We start from the raw sequence: 17,216 nt of genomic DNA, 5'->3' as shown, positions 1-17,216 counted from the left end.
TGTCTTGAGGATATGACGCACCATCACTCGCCCACTCAAAAACAGACCAGATAGTACAACAATGGTCAACGAAACGAATACAATTTAGTGAAGAATTTTAAGCTGTACAGTAGTATCTCACTTTTATTAATCTATATCTACATAACAAGTGAGAAAGAAAACACCGTCTGTCAGTCCGTCCATCATGTCAACGAAACGAAGCGAAACGAACAACATTCCCACCCCGCTGATGCTAACGTGAAACCCAACCCAACCCAATCTATAGTGTTCGTCGTGGCCGTGTCCAGATGTAGCAGTGAATGAGAAGCAGAAGTAGAAGCGGTGGTATGTCAAGGCGGGGATGAAGATAGTTCATAGTTCAGAGAAGGGAGGGTATGTAATGGTAGTGGGAGGGGAGAAGTGGCAGGTAATGGTGGAAAGTAGATGAGAGAGAAGAGAGGCATATGCAGTTAAGACCACCTCTCCGCCTCCCGCTCATTCTCAACACGCGCCGTCCTAGCCGCGCCATCTTCCTCATCCTCGTACTTGTAGCTCATGCGACGGTTGCCACCGCCTCGCTCGCGTCGTCGCCCACCACCACCACCAGTGTTACCTGACTTATTGTCAGATTGCATGGCTTCGCGGCGCTGCTGCTCCTTGAGCAGGCGTTCTCGGTTGCGCGCTTCGCGCTCGAGTGTGTGGGGGTCTTTGTCAGACTGCTGGGAGGGTTTCGCTGATGAGGAGTCTTTCTCTCGGGTACTGCGCTGTCGGTCGCGGTCACGATCTCGATCTCGATCTTGGTCGCGGTCGCGGTCGCGGTCGCTACCCTCGTCGCGCGCGCGTTTGCTACGACGGGAGGATGTGTGGTGACGGGAGAAGTCGCTGTTGGCAGGAGACGCGGACCGATCGCGACGCGAGCGTTTGCGGTCTCTGTCGCGGTCGCGATCACGGTCGCGGGGTCGGTCGCGGTCGACGTCCCTGTCCCTGTCTCTATCCCTCTCTCTGTCCTTCTCTCGCTCCCGTTCCCGATCACGGTATCGTTCCCGGTAGCGGTCGCGCTCGCGCTCGCGGTCCCGGTCCCGACGGCGCATGTCTCGGTCTCGTTCGCGGTCTTTGTCTTTGCTGTTGCGTGGACCGCGGCTGGAGGTGTCGTTGGTGTCACCAGCGCGAGACGCAGTGTCCTTCTCTTCGATAGTGGGGGAAAGGCGGTTCGAGTCGGCGTTGCGGCTGGGGCTGCGACGACGGCCTGCACGGCGCGATCGACGGCCGCTGCGGCGGTCGCGACGTCGAGAGGACCGGTGGGATTCGAGTGACGGAGAGCGCGTCCGACGGCCGTCTTCCATGGCAGGTGGATCGTCGTACTTGTTGTCGCGGTCTGGCCGTCGGGGTCGCTCGCGTCGGCGGTCGGAGTCCTCTACGGTGCGGTCGACACTTGCTGTGCGCTGTCGGTAGCGACGACGGCTGTCTGCGCGGGAGGCATTGGGGGAGCGAGATCGGCTTCGGGGTTTCAACACGGATCCGTTTTTGGATCTGGATCTAGACCGGGAGCTTGGGCGTGGCTCTTCCTGTGGCGTTGCTGGCGTTGCTCTACTGTTTGTTAGTCTTTGGACGGTAAGACCATTGCACGCGGTACTCACCTCTGCGACGGTTCCTCCGAGGGCTTGGTAGGTGGGACGGACGATCGTCCGTGGCCGTGGAGGTTCCGTTGCCGGTATACGCTGGTATTCGGAAGCCCCTGCCGCATGGCTCTTGGGGCAGCGGGGGCACCCACGACGCCCTGGCCGCGGGGTTCGGTGGACAGACCCGGTCCTTGCATGAACGGAGGCCGTCCGAAACCACCCCCGCGGCCACCCTGGAAAGGCCCACGCATGTATCCTCGGTCAAAGCCCGGTCCCATATACCCCGGCATGCCCATGGGGCCGGTGGACATGGCGTTTGCCTGATCAAGACTATCGATGGTGGGGATCCCGCGCAGCTGGGTATCGTCAGCTTCTGCGGCCGCGGCATCTGCAGAAACGGACTTGGCATCAGCAATCTCTGCGGGCGTGGTCATCTCGTGAGACGACGAAGCATCCGCTGCGGCATTAGGGCCATTTTGGGGGGTCTCGGCGTGGGGATCTGCGGCTTCGGCCGTACCCGGATCTTCAGTAGATACAGGTTGGGGGGATTGGTCCTGACCGCTAAGTGAATTATGGGTCGGACGAGCTGGCCCGTTAGTATTAGGGGGATAATCCGACGGCGTCTGGCCTCGACCGAAGCCGCGGTGCTGGCCCCGGTGGTGGTTACCTCGACCGAACCCGGGGCCGTAGTAGCCATTCTGGAACTCTTGGTTGGAGAACTGTTGCTGCTGCTGCTGCTGCTGCTGCTGCTGCATTTGAGACACATTATAGCCGCCAAACCCAGAAGGGCCCCCATACGGCGGACCCATACCATTTGCGAAAGCATTTGGATTGAATTTATCTTGGCCTCCATTCCACATACTGTTCTGAGAGCCGTCCCATCCGCCATACATTCCCTGACCAGCGTCGTAGCTCATGTCCATATTCATGCCATTGTTCATGCCACTCATGTTCATCCCGTAGCCTCCAAACATACCCTGACTCGCGGCCATCGGGTCCATCGCCATGCCGGGCATTGCTGGGCCAAGTTAGTTCGTGTTCGTGTGGCTTGGAGCGGTTTATAACATACCCATAGGATTAGGGAAGCCAAACATGTTGTTTCCCATGAATTGAAGCATCGGGTTGAACTCTCCGCTGTTCCATGCCATATTCGGAGCCATTCCCATAGGCATGTTGGGTCCCGCGCTTTGAGGGGGTACGGGGGTCTGGTTGATATCGGGAGCGCTTTCCTGTTCGGCGGAACTGGCGCCAGTGCCGTCCGCCTCGCCTTCTTTGGTGGATTGCTCTGCTGTTTCGGTGGGTTCCGCCCCATCCGCGGGAGCCTTCATCTGCTCATCCTACGCGATGTCAGGAACATATTTCGCGACGAAGAAAGAAATCCAGATGTAAGTATTACCTGAGGCCCATTCTCCGGAACAACAGAGTCGACATTCGCTGGGGGGTTGTCGGTACCAGTCTCCTGGGCATCCGCAGTGGCCGGTGCTTCTTCTGTGGACACGCCAGCAGTATGGACGGGTTCAAGCGCCGCAACTGGATGTCCATTTTGAGAAATCGAGGGTGCAGGGGTCGCTTGTTGCGCCGGAGTTGCATCCACCGCAGTCGCTTCAGTCGCCGCCGCCGCCGCAGCCGACTGCCGTTCCTTCTCGCGCTTCTTCTCCTCGGTACGCAGGAATGCCTTAAGTGTAGTCCGGAGCGCCTTATTCGGCTTGCAGAGATCGGGCGAGATGGGAGTATGCGCGCATACGGGGCAAGTGTCGGGCAGTGCGGTCTGGCCTAAAGATGACAGATCAGACGATGCGCTAGTGAGGATGTCTGGGAGGACGTACAGTTCTCGCAAATGGCTTGGTCGCAGCACGGCAGGCGGAACGCGTTCAGGGCGAGTTTGTTGCAGCACGCGCATCGCAGCTTGAACGGGATATCATCCTGCGACAGAGTGCTGATTATGAGTTAGTCGCTGCGCTTTGGTATGCACACCTTAAAGACCCAGTCTGTTCCGGAATAAAAAAATCAAATCAGATCACCCACCTTGCGATATCCATCAAGCTCGACGACTGGTCTGTCGCAGCCATCTTGGCAGTTGATCCGAGATGCCAGGTGAACTGTTAGTCGGGTGGTTTAAGGCAGACAGAGGGCCACAATGGCGATCGCAGACAACATGACTCAGATCGTCATGGAGAGGGAACGATAAGGCACGGCCTAAGAATGCGTAGCTGAAAAGCGATAATAAGGATGGACTCGAATCCTCATGAGTGACCGTTACAATCCGAGTTGACTGACGGGGCCAAATTTGGTCGGAGGCTGGTCGGACCGGAATAATAGAGTCTCCGGGCCATCTTTTTCACTCCCGCATTTGCATTCCCCGCTGTCACTCACTTTCAAAGGTCGATCAATGGAAATGCACCGACTGGGTGACAGACATTGAAAGGAGTGTCATGGCTTGAATGACTTTGAACTCTGGGCTTATGTTTTGTGATCTGACGCTGGATGTCATGGTTGTCTTCAGACGAGGCTCAATGCACTACACGAATCCGGTCTATACCCGCTCCACTTGCCAAGTTGGAATGCTGGATGGCAGCTGGAGCAGTCCGAAACGTGCTGTCTGGCGCAAAGTGTCGATCACACGCGACAGCGGTTTATTGGGCTTTCATCGACAGGTCATGACAGCATTCTACCTAACACACCGCCACAGCCGAATCCGTCTATCCATTCATACCAGACTGTGACGGAGCACTCCATAGTGGGGTCTACATACTATATATATCTCTGACAGACTCAAAACACCAGCCTGACAGGCATCCCCGGGGCACAGTAAGACAGGCAGAAGGATTCAGGGGCCGTGACGAATCCCTGTCGCTGACGTACCAACCACCACGCCGTTTCCGGAGTGATCACGGTTGGGAAGGTGACCAGACGCCATCAGATTAGATCAAGTAATTTTGGCCTTCATCGATGTAACTATTAGAGTTGAGACGACGGCGATACCTGGAGGTTTCTGCGCGTCCTGTCTGGTCAACCCGACATCTCGGGAGCTCTTGTATCATCATTGGCAGTCGAGGGGGTATATAATGAAAGGGAGGAATGTAAGGAAAGAGAGGGCAAGAAGGAAACAGGATACAATCAAAAAAGAGGATTATAAGATATACACCCAACCAATAAGGCCAACATCGAATACGGTGTCAACTAAAGCAACGGGCAACAGATAGCCTCGTGGCTTTGCATCATCGATACCACCCCCCAGCTGGGAGGAATCACATCACGCGTTCCAACCAAGGTTCATGACCGAAGGCAATCCAATCAGCGATGCATCCAGACAGAAGATCTCTACGGGCGGGGTGGACGGTTGAAGAGCCATAAGCAGCCTTGGTCTGATGACTGGTGACTCGAGTGTGGTGGAAGAGTGAGAAGTTATGTTGGTATAGGGATCTCCATATCAGATCAAGACAGAATACTGTCTATCCAAGTGATGTTGGGGATGTCAAAGGACATTGGATGAAGAAGAAGATCCTAACCAGTGAAGCATAGCATAAGTTGATCAAGTGAAGATGAAGATGATTAGTCACGACCAGAGGACAGTTGATTAGTTGGATGGATGGATGAGGTCGAGTCTGTTGAAAACAAACACGGAAAAAGGAAAAATCAAGTTGAAAAATGGAAAAAAAAAAAAAAAATCGGAACAACCAAAAAAGAAAAATCAAAAAATATAACCAAATAAAATCATATTTTTAGCGCCGAAAGAACGGGGGCGCAGGGTTAAAAGGGCGGTTCGCTGCTCTGCTCCCGGAAGAAAAAGCTTCCCGGTCCTTTCCATTTCTTCTGCCTGACCGCCTGCAGTCTTAGGCCCACGCACTTTCCTGCCTTGCCCCCTCAGGCCAACGCTCGGACCACCGTGGCGCGCGATCTACAAAAACATCGCTTTCTCCTTCTCCAATAACGACCTCAACTCATCTGCTGCTTCATTATATCCTGCTTCAGTCAGGCATGGTGACCTTATCTTGGAATTATCCTTTGTGTTAATTTCCATCATCTTCTTCTATCTATTTTTAATGCTGGCCAGAAAAGGTGAGCCTTCCACTCGTCCGTCCGCTTTGGTCTACGCGCATCAAACACGGTTGTCTTGTATGCACGACCACCAGTTCCACTCCGCACACCCAGCGTACGTAAAGATGATCTGACACCAATTCATCTAGCGATGACAGATCAAGACAACTACCGACCTCGATCCCCCGATTTATCCTCCCTCCAATCTCCCGTCTCCCCCTCCGTCAACACCCCCGTCTACCAGTTCGGCAACCCGCTGGTTCATCGCGCCTCCTACGACGCCTCTCCCTTCTTCACCCCGCAGTACCAGAGTCCCCCGGCCCCGCACGGTAGGGCATCCCAGCAGTACGTGCCTCCGTACGCAGACCCGATTCCCTTCGACCCCGACATGGCTCGTCGATCGTCTCGTCTCGCGCGTGCCGCCGAAGTCGCGCCCATGTCCCCCATGGCGCCTATGCCCCATATGACGGAACACAAATATATGGAACCGATCGCGCAGCCAATGCCACAATCGATGCCACAATCGATGCCACAGCCGATGCCACAGCCGATGCCACAGTCGATGCCACCACAGTCGATGCCACAGTCGATGCCACAGCCGATGCCACAGACCATCCCGCAGCCGATTGCACAGCCGATCTCGCCGCCGATGGCACCGCTCATGTCGCATCCCGAGGAACCCCTGCCCCTTAGTGCACCGACTCCCGTGGAGGTGAAGACCAAGTTTCCAGTTGCGCGCATCAAGCGCATCATGCAAGCAGATGAGGATGTGGGCAAGGTGGCTCAAGTGACTCCCATCGCCGTGTGTAAGTATCTTACCCTTCCAATTCGGAGCCCACATGGATCTAATGGACTCGATATAGCCAAGGCATTAGAATTATTTATGATCTCCCTCGTCACCAAAGCCGCCAAGGAGGCGAGAGATCGCAACTCCAAACGCGTCACCGCGTCGCACCTCAAACACGCCGTCGCCAAAGACGAAGTCCTAGACTTCCTGGCAGACATTATTGCCAAGGTCCCTGATCAACCGACCAGCCGCAAACATGACGACGACAACAGTGACGGAAACGAACAGCCCAAGCGGAAGCGCGGTGGGCGGCGGCCCAAGGACGACAGTGATTAGTGCCGGGCTATCCTCTTCCTTTTTCTTCTTCTTCTTCTTTCTTTCTTTCTTTCTTCTTTTCTCCTTTCTTCCCTTCTCGAACCTATTTTCTGAATGACTTGATGGACAATCTTTTAGACTGGGATGGAGAGCGGGCGCATCTCTGGCGTTGTGGCGGCGGGTCTGGTTGGGATTGCATCTTGCGGGGTGGATACTAATCCCTTACGCGGGGATATTCAGGTTCAGCTAAAACGGATGCAAATATAATTAGTGAGCCGATAGCTCTAGGAGCTCCTCCGCTGGACTGTTTTTACTTGGGGGTGGAAAGCGCGTACCGTAGTATTTACCTAGTATTTACCTAGTGGCAAGGGTAGGTCACCCGGTGCGTCGGCATAGTGTGCGTATGGGGGGAAGTCTTAGTAGTACTAGTAATACTTCGTACCGATTGATGGTAGTTCGCGGTGCTCCGGAGCAATCTCCGAGCCAAGCCCTTGTGATTTCCGTCCAGCGTTCAAGATTTACGTACACAACAAGTCATGGTGCAGCTTGTAAGGCCAGGGTTGGTTATATGTCGACGCGTGCTGGCCTATCAGGGATTGAAGGAACGAGGGGAACTCTGTGCTGGGAGTCTAGAGATGGTGTCTAGATACTAGTAGTAATATGGTATTCCCTTAAGGAGACTTTCTTTGGATAACCTTCTACTCAAAGTAGTGTTGTAGTTCTCATTCTTAAAAGGTCGACATATAGGCCACTTTGCAATTGATCTAGTTCTGGTGACAACCGGTCGTGCCGCATACACTCTCTGGCTTGGTCTGATTTGGCACGGTATATGTTTGAGGCATCTCACACGTACCCAGCAATACGAAAGTAAGATTGAAGAAGTAATAAGCCAGTCGAGAAATGCCCGTAGTCCGTACCTGAGTATATTATAAACATGGTATTATTGGCGAACAGGCTGCAGAAACCCACAACACTAATCCTACTCGAGAAGGTACGCTAAACCCCCTTAGGTCGCGTGTTATTCTTCCAGACCTTCAGCGTCATTTCCCCCCCGCGCGGTCTCCAGCGACCCCGATCCAGCCTCATAGTATCATGTTGTTCTCACAGAATCATGGACTTTGTATGCCAATTCCCCTTTCCTTTCTTAGCTCTCTTAGCTATTACTTCTGTCCGCTAACCAATATACTACAGTGGTCTCGTCTCATTGGCGGCTCCCGTTCGCTGTCAAACAAAAGCTTTAAAGCCACCACTCCCACTGAACGACTAACCGCCTTCAAACGGACCTGTAATACCCTACAGGTGAGTGCTGTCGACATCTGAGTCGTGGCGACCTGTCTGACTTCGATCAATTACAGCAAATATGGCGCTCCAATAATGCCCCGTCCGGCGACCAGACCGTGGCCACGCACACGCGCAACTGCATCGATCGATTGAACTCCGTCCTGGGCGATGAGTCCCGCGGCCCGGCTCCGCACCCGTGTCTCGCCTATGCCTCGTCCTCGCAAATCTTCGTAACAGTCACCAAACTCTCACTATCCTCCTATGACGATACCGTCCTTCGCTCCGCCACGGTCCTCTTCAACACCCTGATCGACGCAGAGGTCGACGGCGTCGTGGACAACCGGCTGTTCGCGCGGGCTCTGGTGGACCTGGTGCGTCGCGCTGACAAGAGGTCCGAAGATGTCGAGTGTCGGCTGGTCGAGTTGCTCTTCGGCGTAGCCAACAATATCCGGCTTCAACCCCATATTCTGTCAGCGTGGTTTGCTCCCCGGTCGGATGACGATGATCGCGAGCCTCGGGCCAGCGTCGGGGCTGAGTTCGCCGGTGCCACGAGGAAGGACGACTTTCCGCTATTCTATCTGCTAGTTGAGTATGTGCATCACGCGGGTCGCGCCGGAGACTTTGCTCGCACGGGTCTCCTTTATCTTATTGAGACGGCCTCGCGGTCGAAGGACCTTGAACGATGGTTGATAGAGAGCGATCTCGCGACGCTTATGGCTACCGGGCTGGGTGCGCTGTATAGTCAGTTGGGCGGGTGAGTAGTCCCTTCTAGTGTTGCTTGGACGGCGCTAATCTGATCCATCTAGGTTGTCGTTCGAAATTAGGCCTGAGGAGAGGATTCCCCACATCGTGGCATTGTCAGATCATGCAAGGCAGGAAACCGCGCTTCCGCCTACGCTTGGGTCGACCATGGCCTCCTTCATGGCGTACCTCCTGTTCTGGCAGGATACCATCGACCATTGCAAGTCAGGCGAAGTCAATGCCACCTTACTCGATCACTTCCAGGTTTTATTCCTGGAACAGCTACTGTATGTCTCTTGCCCCCGTCCGTTTGGGTGTCGCTAACTTTCTTGTCTCCAAGGTATCCATCTTTATTAGAGTCGTCCGACGTCGAGGGAGGTTCCACAGCGGCAGTTCTCACCTACTTGTATCGCATTCTAGACTCCATCGAGCAGGACGACCTGGTGCACCGGATTCTTCACTTCTTACTCGCATCGCCGTCTGGGTTTGAGACCAAATCGGCCCAGAAGAGCGTCGACATGTCTATGAGCCGGCGAAAATCCCTGGACGTCCTGGCTGCCTTTTCGGAAGAGGCGGCGCGACCATCTCCGTCTTTGTTCAATCTGAGAGACCTGGCACTGCTTGGTCTGCAATCTAAGAACCGTCAAACCGTCCTAGCTACTCTACGGCTCATGGCTGTTGTCCTTCAGCGGCATCACACGTTTGCCCGTTCGTTGATTCGCACCCTCCCCGGTCAACCGGCAGAGCAGCGCACGGTTGGCGCATTGAACGCGGAGCTCAGCCAGCTTGTAACCTTGGCCACATCGGTCGTTGATGACCCGATGTTGGAAGAATCGTTTGAAGACTACCTCAAAGACGCATCGTTGATCTTAGAGTCCCGGCTGTGCATACCTGCGGACGATGACCTCGGAGAAGACCAACCGTTGGAGATCAGACAAGACGACCCCATCTGTCAGGAACTCTTGAATTGTCTGGAGGAATTTTTCTCTAACAGCGTGATCGTCAACTTGGCACTGACCGAAGTCTTGATGAGCGTTGCGTCGTCCCATCTCCTCTCTCTTGATGGTTGGCTCCTGGTCGACCCGTCCAAGTACGACTACGGTGACTCACCGCCACCAGAGGATGCCAATCCCATGGAGCAGATCCAGTTTGCTTACACGGAACCATCCTGGTCCAGCGATCACACACCTACCCTGACATCCGTATTACAGAAACTAGTCCAACAGATCCAACAGTGGCGGGAAGAGATCCCCGACTTCGACATCCTGATAGCCGCGCGACGGGACCTGCTGCACAACGAGGACGACCCTACATCTCCGCAAACGTCTCAACAAGCCTCTGGAATCCAAAGCCCAGTCGGCGGCGCGTCCGAGCGCCCCCGACCCAACATCGATTCGGTGGGCTCACCCAGAGGCAGAACTCCTCGCCCTCTCGAAGCACACAGCATGTCCCCATCGCCCCACCGCGCCGCGGTCGCCTCCCCCTTACGCGACGCATCCCTACACATGCCCCCAGCCCGCGACTCCGAGTCCCAGGCTTCTGCCGCTGACGAACTTCGCGAGCGGTTGTTCCAGCCGTTCTTACACGGGGAGCAATCGGCCAAGGAAGCCGACAAGGGCGGGAGCACGGAGTCAGGCGAGCAAGATGACGAAGAGAGCGCCGTAGCGGACTCGGAGCCATCGTCGGCCACGCTTGGACATGTTCTCACGAACGTGGTCATCTTGTATGAGTTCATACTTGAGATCTCGGCGATGGTGCAGGCGCGAGGCACGCTGTTTGAAGAGGCGGGGTATCCGGGTGTTATGTCTGAGCAGTAGGCTGTGGCTCTGTACAGCATCTGTAGGCAGGAACCTACTATAAATGGGACTGGTGTATGTTATGTAAATTTGTCAGATTATACCAGAATTGATTTATTGTATTCAACTATGATGGGGTAGCGTAGTTATCTACTAGGCATGACGAGGCTTATGAACAACTATAAGACTAGGAGTAGCCTACTAAGGGATTGCTTGGTCAAGAATATCTGGAATAAGACCAGGCCAGGATATCACGATCGGGCATGATCGACACCTCAGGCCACATAATCACCTGATGAACCCTGTCGAATCGTCCCAAAGCGGCTAGCGTGACGTCCAGAGATACCGAAGATGATGATGATGATGACGATATTTCAACCATTTTAGGCATTCAGCATCGCAAGTGTGGTAGACTATGGCTCACATGTGAAAGCACCGTTATCGCTTACCTTGCACCACTCCCGGTCAGACACTATCCTTTATCCGGACGATCCTCTATCAGGCTGAATTTATTCCATGCGACACATGGCGACAGCCTCATCCGTTCCCCTCACCCAGCTCTAACCATGGAGAAGTTTACCCAATTTCGCGATCGAGGTACGCTCATTCTTCTAGAACAATATGGACATCTACAAGACTGACCAGCGTCTGATAGGCTCTGGCATCGCGCCCTTCCTGCCCATTCCCACCCAACCAGCCGGTTTCCAACTTCCCGTCCGCGCGTTTCTCTTCTGCGTCCGACTCCCGCTCTTCATCTTCGTTTGCGCCTTGTACTTCCTCGTGTTACAATGGTGTCCGATAGGGTCGCTGGGCAAGAAGGCCTCTCTTTGGTGTATTCTAGGTGTTCCTAGCATCTGGTGGATTGACCTCCAAGTGGACGGCGTGAGAAAGGGGTATGCCATTCATTTCCGTTGATAACCACAGACACGAAGGACACCACTAACGGCAGCTTCCCAGCTCTCTCGCCAGACAGGAAAACACGCGTCTCCCCGGCCCCGGATCCATCATCGCCTCGTCGTTCACCTCCCCCATCGACGCCGTCTACCTAGCCGCTATCTTCGACCCCGTCTTCACGGCCGCATACCCGCACTCGCGCGAAGTAGAGCACATTTCCCTCTTCCAAGCCATCCTGCGCTCGTTCTCCCCGCCAAGCGTGCACCCACCACCCGGCACACGCACCGTCGACCTCGCCACGCTACAGCGCAAGTATCCCGGGCGCCCGATCGCGGTATTCCCGGAATGCACGACGACCAACGGCCGGGGCATTCTCCCTCTGAGCCCCGCGCTTGCGAGCGCACCTGCCCAGGCGAAGATCTTCCCCGTCAGTTTACGTTATACCCCCGCGGACGTAGTGACGCCCGTTCCAGAAAGCTACATCGACTTTCTCTGGGCGCTGCTCAGCAAGCCGACGCACTGCATCCGGGTGCGCATCGCGGAGGCGGTGATCAGCGGCGCGAAGACCCCTGCCTCGTCATCGGGAGCGTCCACGGCAACAGCCACCCGCCGCTCAACCTACGACGATAACTACCTGGACACATTGGACCAGGACAGCGCGTACGGGAGCAGCTCCGGCGGCGACGCAGGAGAGATGTCGCCTGGCGAGAAGGCGATGCTGAACCAGGTTGGAGATGCGCTGGCGCGCCTGGGACGCGTGAAGCGCATGGGATTGGGAGTGAAAGAGAAGGAGGATTTCGTGAGGATGTGGAATCGGAGGCGGATTCGTTAGTTGGATATACTATGCTATACAGTCCGTGCATGCGGTTGGACTCGGTGCTTATCATTATAGATAGCTACGTTTGGATCAAACTTCATAGGGTATATAATATGTGATAACCCCGGTGTCAGCCGAGGCACCTGATATATCATGAGTATCTTACATACATCATTGAGCACGTCTATGTTGATGATCACATTTTCCCACTCCGTTTTTAATATACTCCCCCATATAGAAGTCCATACACTATCCCAACAAGCGCACATCCAACAAAGCATCACCATTTAATCAAGACCATAGCTTGTCATGAATAGACTAAACCGCAGAAAACCACTCAACAGCAACATTGTACGTACGGATGGTATCTGCTCTCTTCAACACCATCTCGCCTAGCCGTTTAGTCCAGTCTGAAGTCTCCACTTTTATCCCTGTTTCTTATCCTTTTTCCTACCCAACTGTTTACCGAGTAGTATACCGTCTACTAACAGTACAGTATTACCGATTTTATTCTAGACAATCCAGAACCATAAGTCCGCGTATATCACACCCTCCTTCATACATGCACCCATGCACCAGTCAAATTCCCCCTACCCTCTTCCACTCACGTATATAACAAACATCTGGTGATAAAAAAGAAAAAAAGAATCGCATAATATCCCCCGAACCGGAATCGAGCCGGTGACCTTTCGATTACAACATGATATTACAGTCGAACGTGATGAACCAACTACACCATCAGGGGTTTGCGGGTTGCTGCTTTAAGGTTGGTGTGGGATTCAACTGAGAAGAGGTTGAGGATATAGGAGAGATGTATAGTGGTTGATAGGTATGTGAGTCTTGAAGTAGAGGATTCGCTTGTGTGCAGTCGTATGGAAATGGGACTTGTAGGAGGGTACGGTGGAAAGTCTACTTTCATGAAGGATATCTAGTAACTTTCTCAGATTCTCGAGCTCGGATCTTTTTGAAAATGACAGTGTATGGCTGACAGGCTTACTATGTACCCCCTTACAATGCTTTATCCGTAAAGTCATAGAAGGTTGAGGACACAGCTACCCTCTAGGATCGTCTCTACGTCTGTCCCGTCGTGTACATCAACATAGATCGGTGAATGGTAGGGCTTGGTCCTGGTTGAGCCATTCAACTCTCCCCTATAATCCAGTATTGAACACAATATCCTGGGTCCCAAACTCTGCTGTCTAACCTGGGACGTGGGACCTAATTGGCCTTCTGTGCGGGCAATCTGCGGAGTATGAAAAATGACGGGGAGCTGATCAAAACCAGATCCGTGGAATTCATATAATCTGATACATTTGCTCTGGGAAAGGAAAGACACCAATCAGCAGTTCTTTGACTTGGATATGATCAGACAGACCCCCATAATGCTCACAGTATATAGATAGTACCTTTTCCGTTCCATGCAAGGTACACAAGTGATAGTAGTAACACACATCCACTCCGTCCGCCTATAAATTTCCTCAATATCAACCCTGCCCCACAGGCCCCACACCACCACCCTAACATTGCAATTCCAGTCCACAAAAACAAGATATAAAAAGTCAAAGAGAGAAAAAAGAATAACCCTCCCCCGAACCGGAATCGAGCCGGTGACCTTTCGATTACAATAAGATATTACAGTCGAACGTGATGAACCAACTACACCATCGGGGGTGTGGGGTTATGGCGTTGGATTTTCAAATGGGTACTTGAGTTAGGGTAAGACTTTGTCGATATTACTGTTCTTGATATTGGGGAGATTGTAAGTAGGATAGGAAGAGTGGTTCTGTGACCGCGAGATGGATTGTAGACGCTAAGATGGGTTATAGCTTCTTCTGTTGTATGTCCTCGTAAATATCTACGAGTTACATTCTCTCAATTTCACACCTTTCAGTCTGCTATGTGATATCTACGCCTGTACTTTATCGTAAGTAACAAGCGAGAAAGTTCATTCAGCATTGCTACGCGTGGACAGTAAGCTATGATATCAAAAGCTTAGTGGCTAGTCTACAATTCTTTACTAGAAACACCCAGTCTCACTATTCTTGTAGTTCCACAAAAGCCATTTTATCATTCCAAACGCCACTGCATAACTCGCCATCTCATAGATTGTACATAAATCATCACTCATTTCGCCGCTACCATCATAGAAACAATGATGCAATACATGAATCTTAATGCCAGTATCGGACATCCTTTCTCATATACTTGTGAACCAGCAGGCCTGTCCCGGCAATGAAACCACAATGGTCTGGATGTGGTAGGGGTAGCTCAACATGAACAAAAATGAAAGTCAATGGTTGAAATGCCCGGGTAAGGTAGAATCAGTTTCTAGTATCAATCAGCAACACGCAAGTTGTTATCAGGAGGATGACATCATCATATCATGCCAGCTGGGACATAAATACCTAGTCATATCTCTGTAGTGCACACTCGCGCCGTTTCGGTGTTGGAGACTTATTTAGTTGTCTGTAGGGTCTCCAACAGCCAGGTCATGGTGTTCCTCGAGAGAAACACCACCCTCCTCAATATCGGAGTCTATGTCTGCATCATTGTCAGCTTTATCGTGCATATCCGATGGACAGGGGATCGAGCGGATTGAGAACCAACATATAGGACAACACCATGAAACATATAAAGAGGGGAAGAACATGTAGACCAGATAGTCACGAGAGGCACTGAGGCAACATAGGAGATAAATAATGCGGTAAACAAGTTGTACATGGTATGGAAGTCACTTCCATATTCAGAGTCAAGCGTGGAACCATTCGTAGAAGGAGGCGCCATGAATAATCAGCCATCAACAAATCATTCTCATCATCGCTCTCTGCAGCACCATCGTTGAAGTGGGGAGTAGGATACGTGCAAGGGGAAAGTTAAAGGGAGATCGCACCTGACACTGAGCCAACTGCATACGAAGTAGCAACCGCCTCTTCGCCCACTGCTAACTAGTCAGCCACAGATCCGGCCTCGCCCTCACTAGAATTATCGTTCTCACCTTTACCATAAGCCCCCTTTGCTCGAGTCGGCTCACTGGCTGCTACTACCGAGCTTGTCTCCACCGACCACGATGGCCCAAGAGCACCCGTCAACTCAAAGCCGACAGACCCCCCGCGCCGATGACGAGGCGCCGCGAGGGGAAACGCGCTCCACGGCGCCTTGCCCGGTATCCAGGAGTCGTCCACGGCCCATACGCCGCGGGGACGCGGCCAAAGAAATCTCAACAGCAGCTTGATGAGGTGAGACGGGTTTCTATCCAACCGGGTGGCGGCCCATTCGACGACCCGGGCGTGCATGCTGTGATTTGGCTTGGGCACCTCCTGTATGGAGAGCGGGTGAACGGGGTAGTCGCCCGGGGAGGTCACGATCATGTGGCGCGCAACGCTCATGATCACGTACCACGCCTCCCACTCGAAGAAGGCCGCGGGCAAAGGCGCACAGGTGAGACGGCGCAGAGGCCGCGGACTGGCCTGGTGCAGGTAGACCAGGTCCCAGATCTGGCTGGCCAGGTGGTGATCCATAGCGGCGTTGCGTACCGTATCACACACGAACGCAAACGCCGACTTGTACTCGTTCTGCGTCCTGTGCCAGTACATGTCGACCATGAGGCTATGAAGAGACGGGAAGCTTCGACCAATCGCGCGGTACAGGTCACATTCCGTGCGGTCGCCGTTACTGCGGGAAAGCGGGATCCGAAGCTCCTTCAGACGGGGACAAATCGCTCCTAGCTTCCGGATTGCCCAGATATCGAACGCGGGGAGTCGGTCGGGGTCGTCGTCTATGCCGATGTTGTGGTAATTGTATTCGGTGGGTTGTAAAAGTAAAGATTCCAGCACTTTCGCATGGTGGACGACAACGGGCCAGAGGACGGAGGGACGGTTCAGGCCGCAGATGCGGAGTGACTGGAGCGGACTGAAGCTTGTCAGAGCCGTAATCAGGATGTTGTCTGCGATGTACGTGGCTCCGTTCGGGTCGTTGATATGGCCGGGCATTGTCAGTGCTAGGCGTTGGAGACTTGGAACTGCTAGGGCAATATGGGGAAAGAGATCATAGCGTCTTGTTAGGTGGAGGTCCAAGGAACGAAGTTGTGAGAGATCCAGAACTTTAGACATCACAAGCATTGGTCTTTCGGAAGTTGCGCTCCCTTGGAACACAAGTGTCTCCAGCTGCGCACGAGGCATATCGAGGAAGTACAAACAGAGCGCCCTCCATTCCTGAAGGGTATTGCCCGTGATGGGCGGGTACCAGTTGGCCCACAACGCATCGAGATGCAGACAGAGATTCTTGAGTGCCGGGACCCTGGCAATAAATGGCATCGCATTCTGCATAATAGCAAGTTCGGAAGTGGCACGTCTGGTATACGGATAGTCAATAGCCAGAGTGCGCAAGCCGCGGAAGAGGAACATGTCTAGGTCGAATTGCCCATAATTCGCGAGCTTTGTCAGATCCGGGCGCCGGAGCATATCCTGGGCCGCCCAGATATTGAGCTGACAGTCGGAATGATAATCGCGGATCGCGGGCAGGAGATCTGGTGGGAATCGGATAGGAACTGCATAATTGAACTTGGTCAGGTGTTTTACATCCCTAACCAGTTTTATCAGGGGGCCCCACACGCTGTTCATCGATCCCGGTGTTTGACCGGCGGAAGTGCTTCTGACCCACGATTCTACTCTCTGTGGCTCGTTGAAGTATTCAATGGTCGTCGGAATGAACGCATGCGGGCCGGGGGCGAGGGCAGCTGGCACAACCCTATCAGCGCGCTGTCTGGCGCCTTTGATGTGCACCAGATTGATGCATCTGCCGAACTTGAGAAAATGTCTTCCCAGGCCGGTGACATTGACTTCAGCAAGTACATTCGATAGCCTAACGCCGTCGAAGAACCTCACCGTTAGCTTGTGGTATAGGGTTGGAATGGCAGTATTGTAGCAAACACTGCTTGCCAGGCTAAAGAC

The 17,216-nt window shown here is 53.4% G+C and overlaps 6 protein-coding genes and 2 non-coding genes across 8 annotated transcripts; 3 read left to right on the top strand and 5 right to left on the bottom strand.

Moving 5' to 3' along the window:
• Positions 1-449: 449 nt before the first annotated feature.
• On the bottom strand, positions 450-3,667 carry BDW47DRAFT_123800 (uncharacterized protein; the record flags this gene model as incomplete). Its single annotated transcript, XM_024816125.1, has 6 exons — positions 450-1,566; positions 1,617-2,616; positions 2,668-2,935; positions 2,995-3,371; positions 3,425-3,534; positions 3,624-3,667. 6 exons carry the CDS (start codon positions 3,665-3,667, stop codon positions 450-452), a joined length of 2,916 nt encoding a protein of 971 aa, XP_024674314.1.
• Positions 3,668-5,404: 1,737 nt separating this feature from the next.
• Positions 5,405-7,048, top strand: nctA (negative cofactor 2 transcription regulator complex subunit BUR6; the record flags this gene model as incomplete). The annotated part of the gene is made up of 2 exons (XM_024811724.1): positions 5,405-6,442; positions 6,500-7,048. Coding segments are annotated over exons 1-2 (911 nt in total), but the record flags the coding sequence as incomplete, so codon positions are not given.
• Positions 7,049-7,825: 777 nt separating this feature from the next.
• On the top strand, positions 7,826-10,608 carry BDW47DRAFT_101742 (uncharacterized protein). The gene is made up of 5 exons (XM_024811723.1): positions 7,826-7,858; positions 7,930-8,037; positions 8,094-8,773; positions 8,826-9,047; positions 9,101-10,608. The coding sequence occupies exons 1-5, from the start codon at positions 7,850-7,852 to the stop codon at positions 10,575-10,577; spliced, it is 2,496 nt and encodes an 831-aa protein (XP_024674312.1). The 5' UTR covers positions 7,826-7,849; the 3' UTR covers positions 10,578-10,608.
• Positions 10,609-10,945: 337 nt separating this feature from the next.
• BDW47DRAFT_101741 (lysophosphatidic acid acyltransferase LOA1) lies at positions 10,946-12,449 on the top strand. Its single transcript, XM_024811722.1, has 3 exons — positions 10,946-11,153; positions 11,212-11,449; positions 11,514-12,449. Exons 1-3 carry the CDS (start codon positions 11,123-11,125, stop codon positions 12,280-12,282), a joined length of 1,038 nt encoding a protein of 345 aa, XP_024674311.1. The 5' UTR covers positions 10,946-11,122; the 3' UTR covers positions 12,283-12,449.
• A 476-nt stretch (positions 12,450-12,925) lies between these two features.
• Positions 12,926-13,012, bottom strand: BDW47DRAFT_t44. Its single transcript has one exon. It is a non-coding gene; the product is annotated as a tRNA-Tyr (tRNA).
• An 839-nt stretch (positions 13,013-13,851) lies between these two features.
• On the bottom strand, positions 13,852-13,938 carry BDW47DRAFT_t43. The gene has a single exon. It is a non-coding gene; the product is annotated as a tRNA-Tyr (tRNA).
• Positions 13,939-14,689: 751 nt separating this feature from the next.
• Positions 14,690-15,326, bottom strand: BDW47DRAFT_101740 (uncharacterized protein). Its single transcript, XM_024811721.1, has 2 exons — positions 15,263-15,326; positions 14,690-15,205 (listed from the first exon to the last, which is right to left on the bottom strand). Exon 2 carries the CDS (start codon positions 15,049-15,051, stop codon positions 14,803-14,805), a length of 249 nt encoding a protein of 82 aa, XP_024674310.1. The 5' UTR covers positions 15,052-15,205; positions 15,263-15,326; the 3' UTR covers positions 14,690-14,802.
• BDW47DRAFT_135099 (uncharacterized protein) lies at positions 15,213-16,291 on the bottom strand (the record flags this gene model as incomplete). The annotated part of the gene is made up of 1 exon (XM_024818245.1): positions 15,213-16,291. Exon 1 carries the CDS (start codon positions 16,254-16,256, stop codon positions 15,213-15,215), a length of 1,044 nt encoding a protein of 347 aa, XP_024674309.1. The 5' UTR covers positions 16,257-16,291.
• Between the last annotated feature and the right edge of the window lie 925 nt (positions 16,292-17,216).

This window comes from Aspergillus candidus, assembly GCF_002847045.1.
Source record: "Aspergillus candidus strain CBS 102.13 unplaced genomic scaffold BDW47scaffold_9, whole genome shotgun sequence".
Lineage (NCBI taxonomy): Eukaryota > Fungi > Ascomycota > Eurotiomycetes > Eurotiales > Aspergillaceae > Aspergillus > Aspergillus candidus.
The sequence above is the reverse complement of the archived record's forward strand: the minus strand, read 5'-3'. Positions and strand labels throughout refer to the sequence as shown.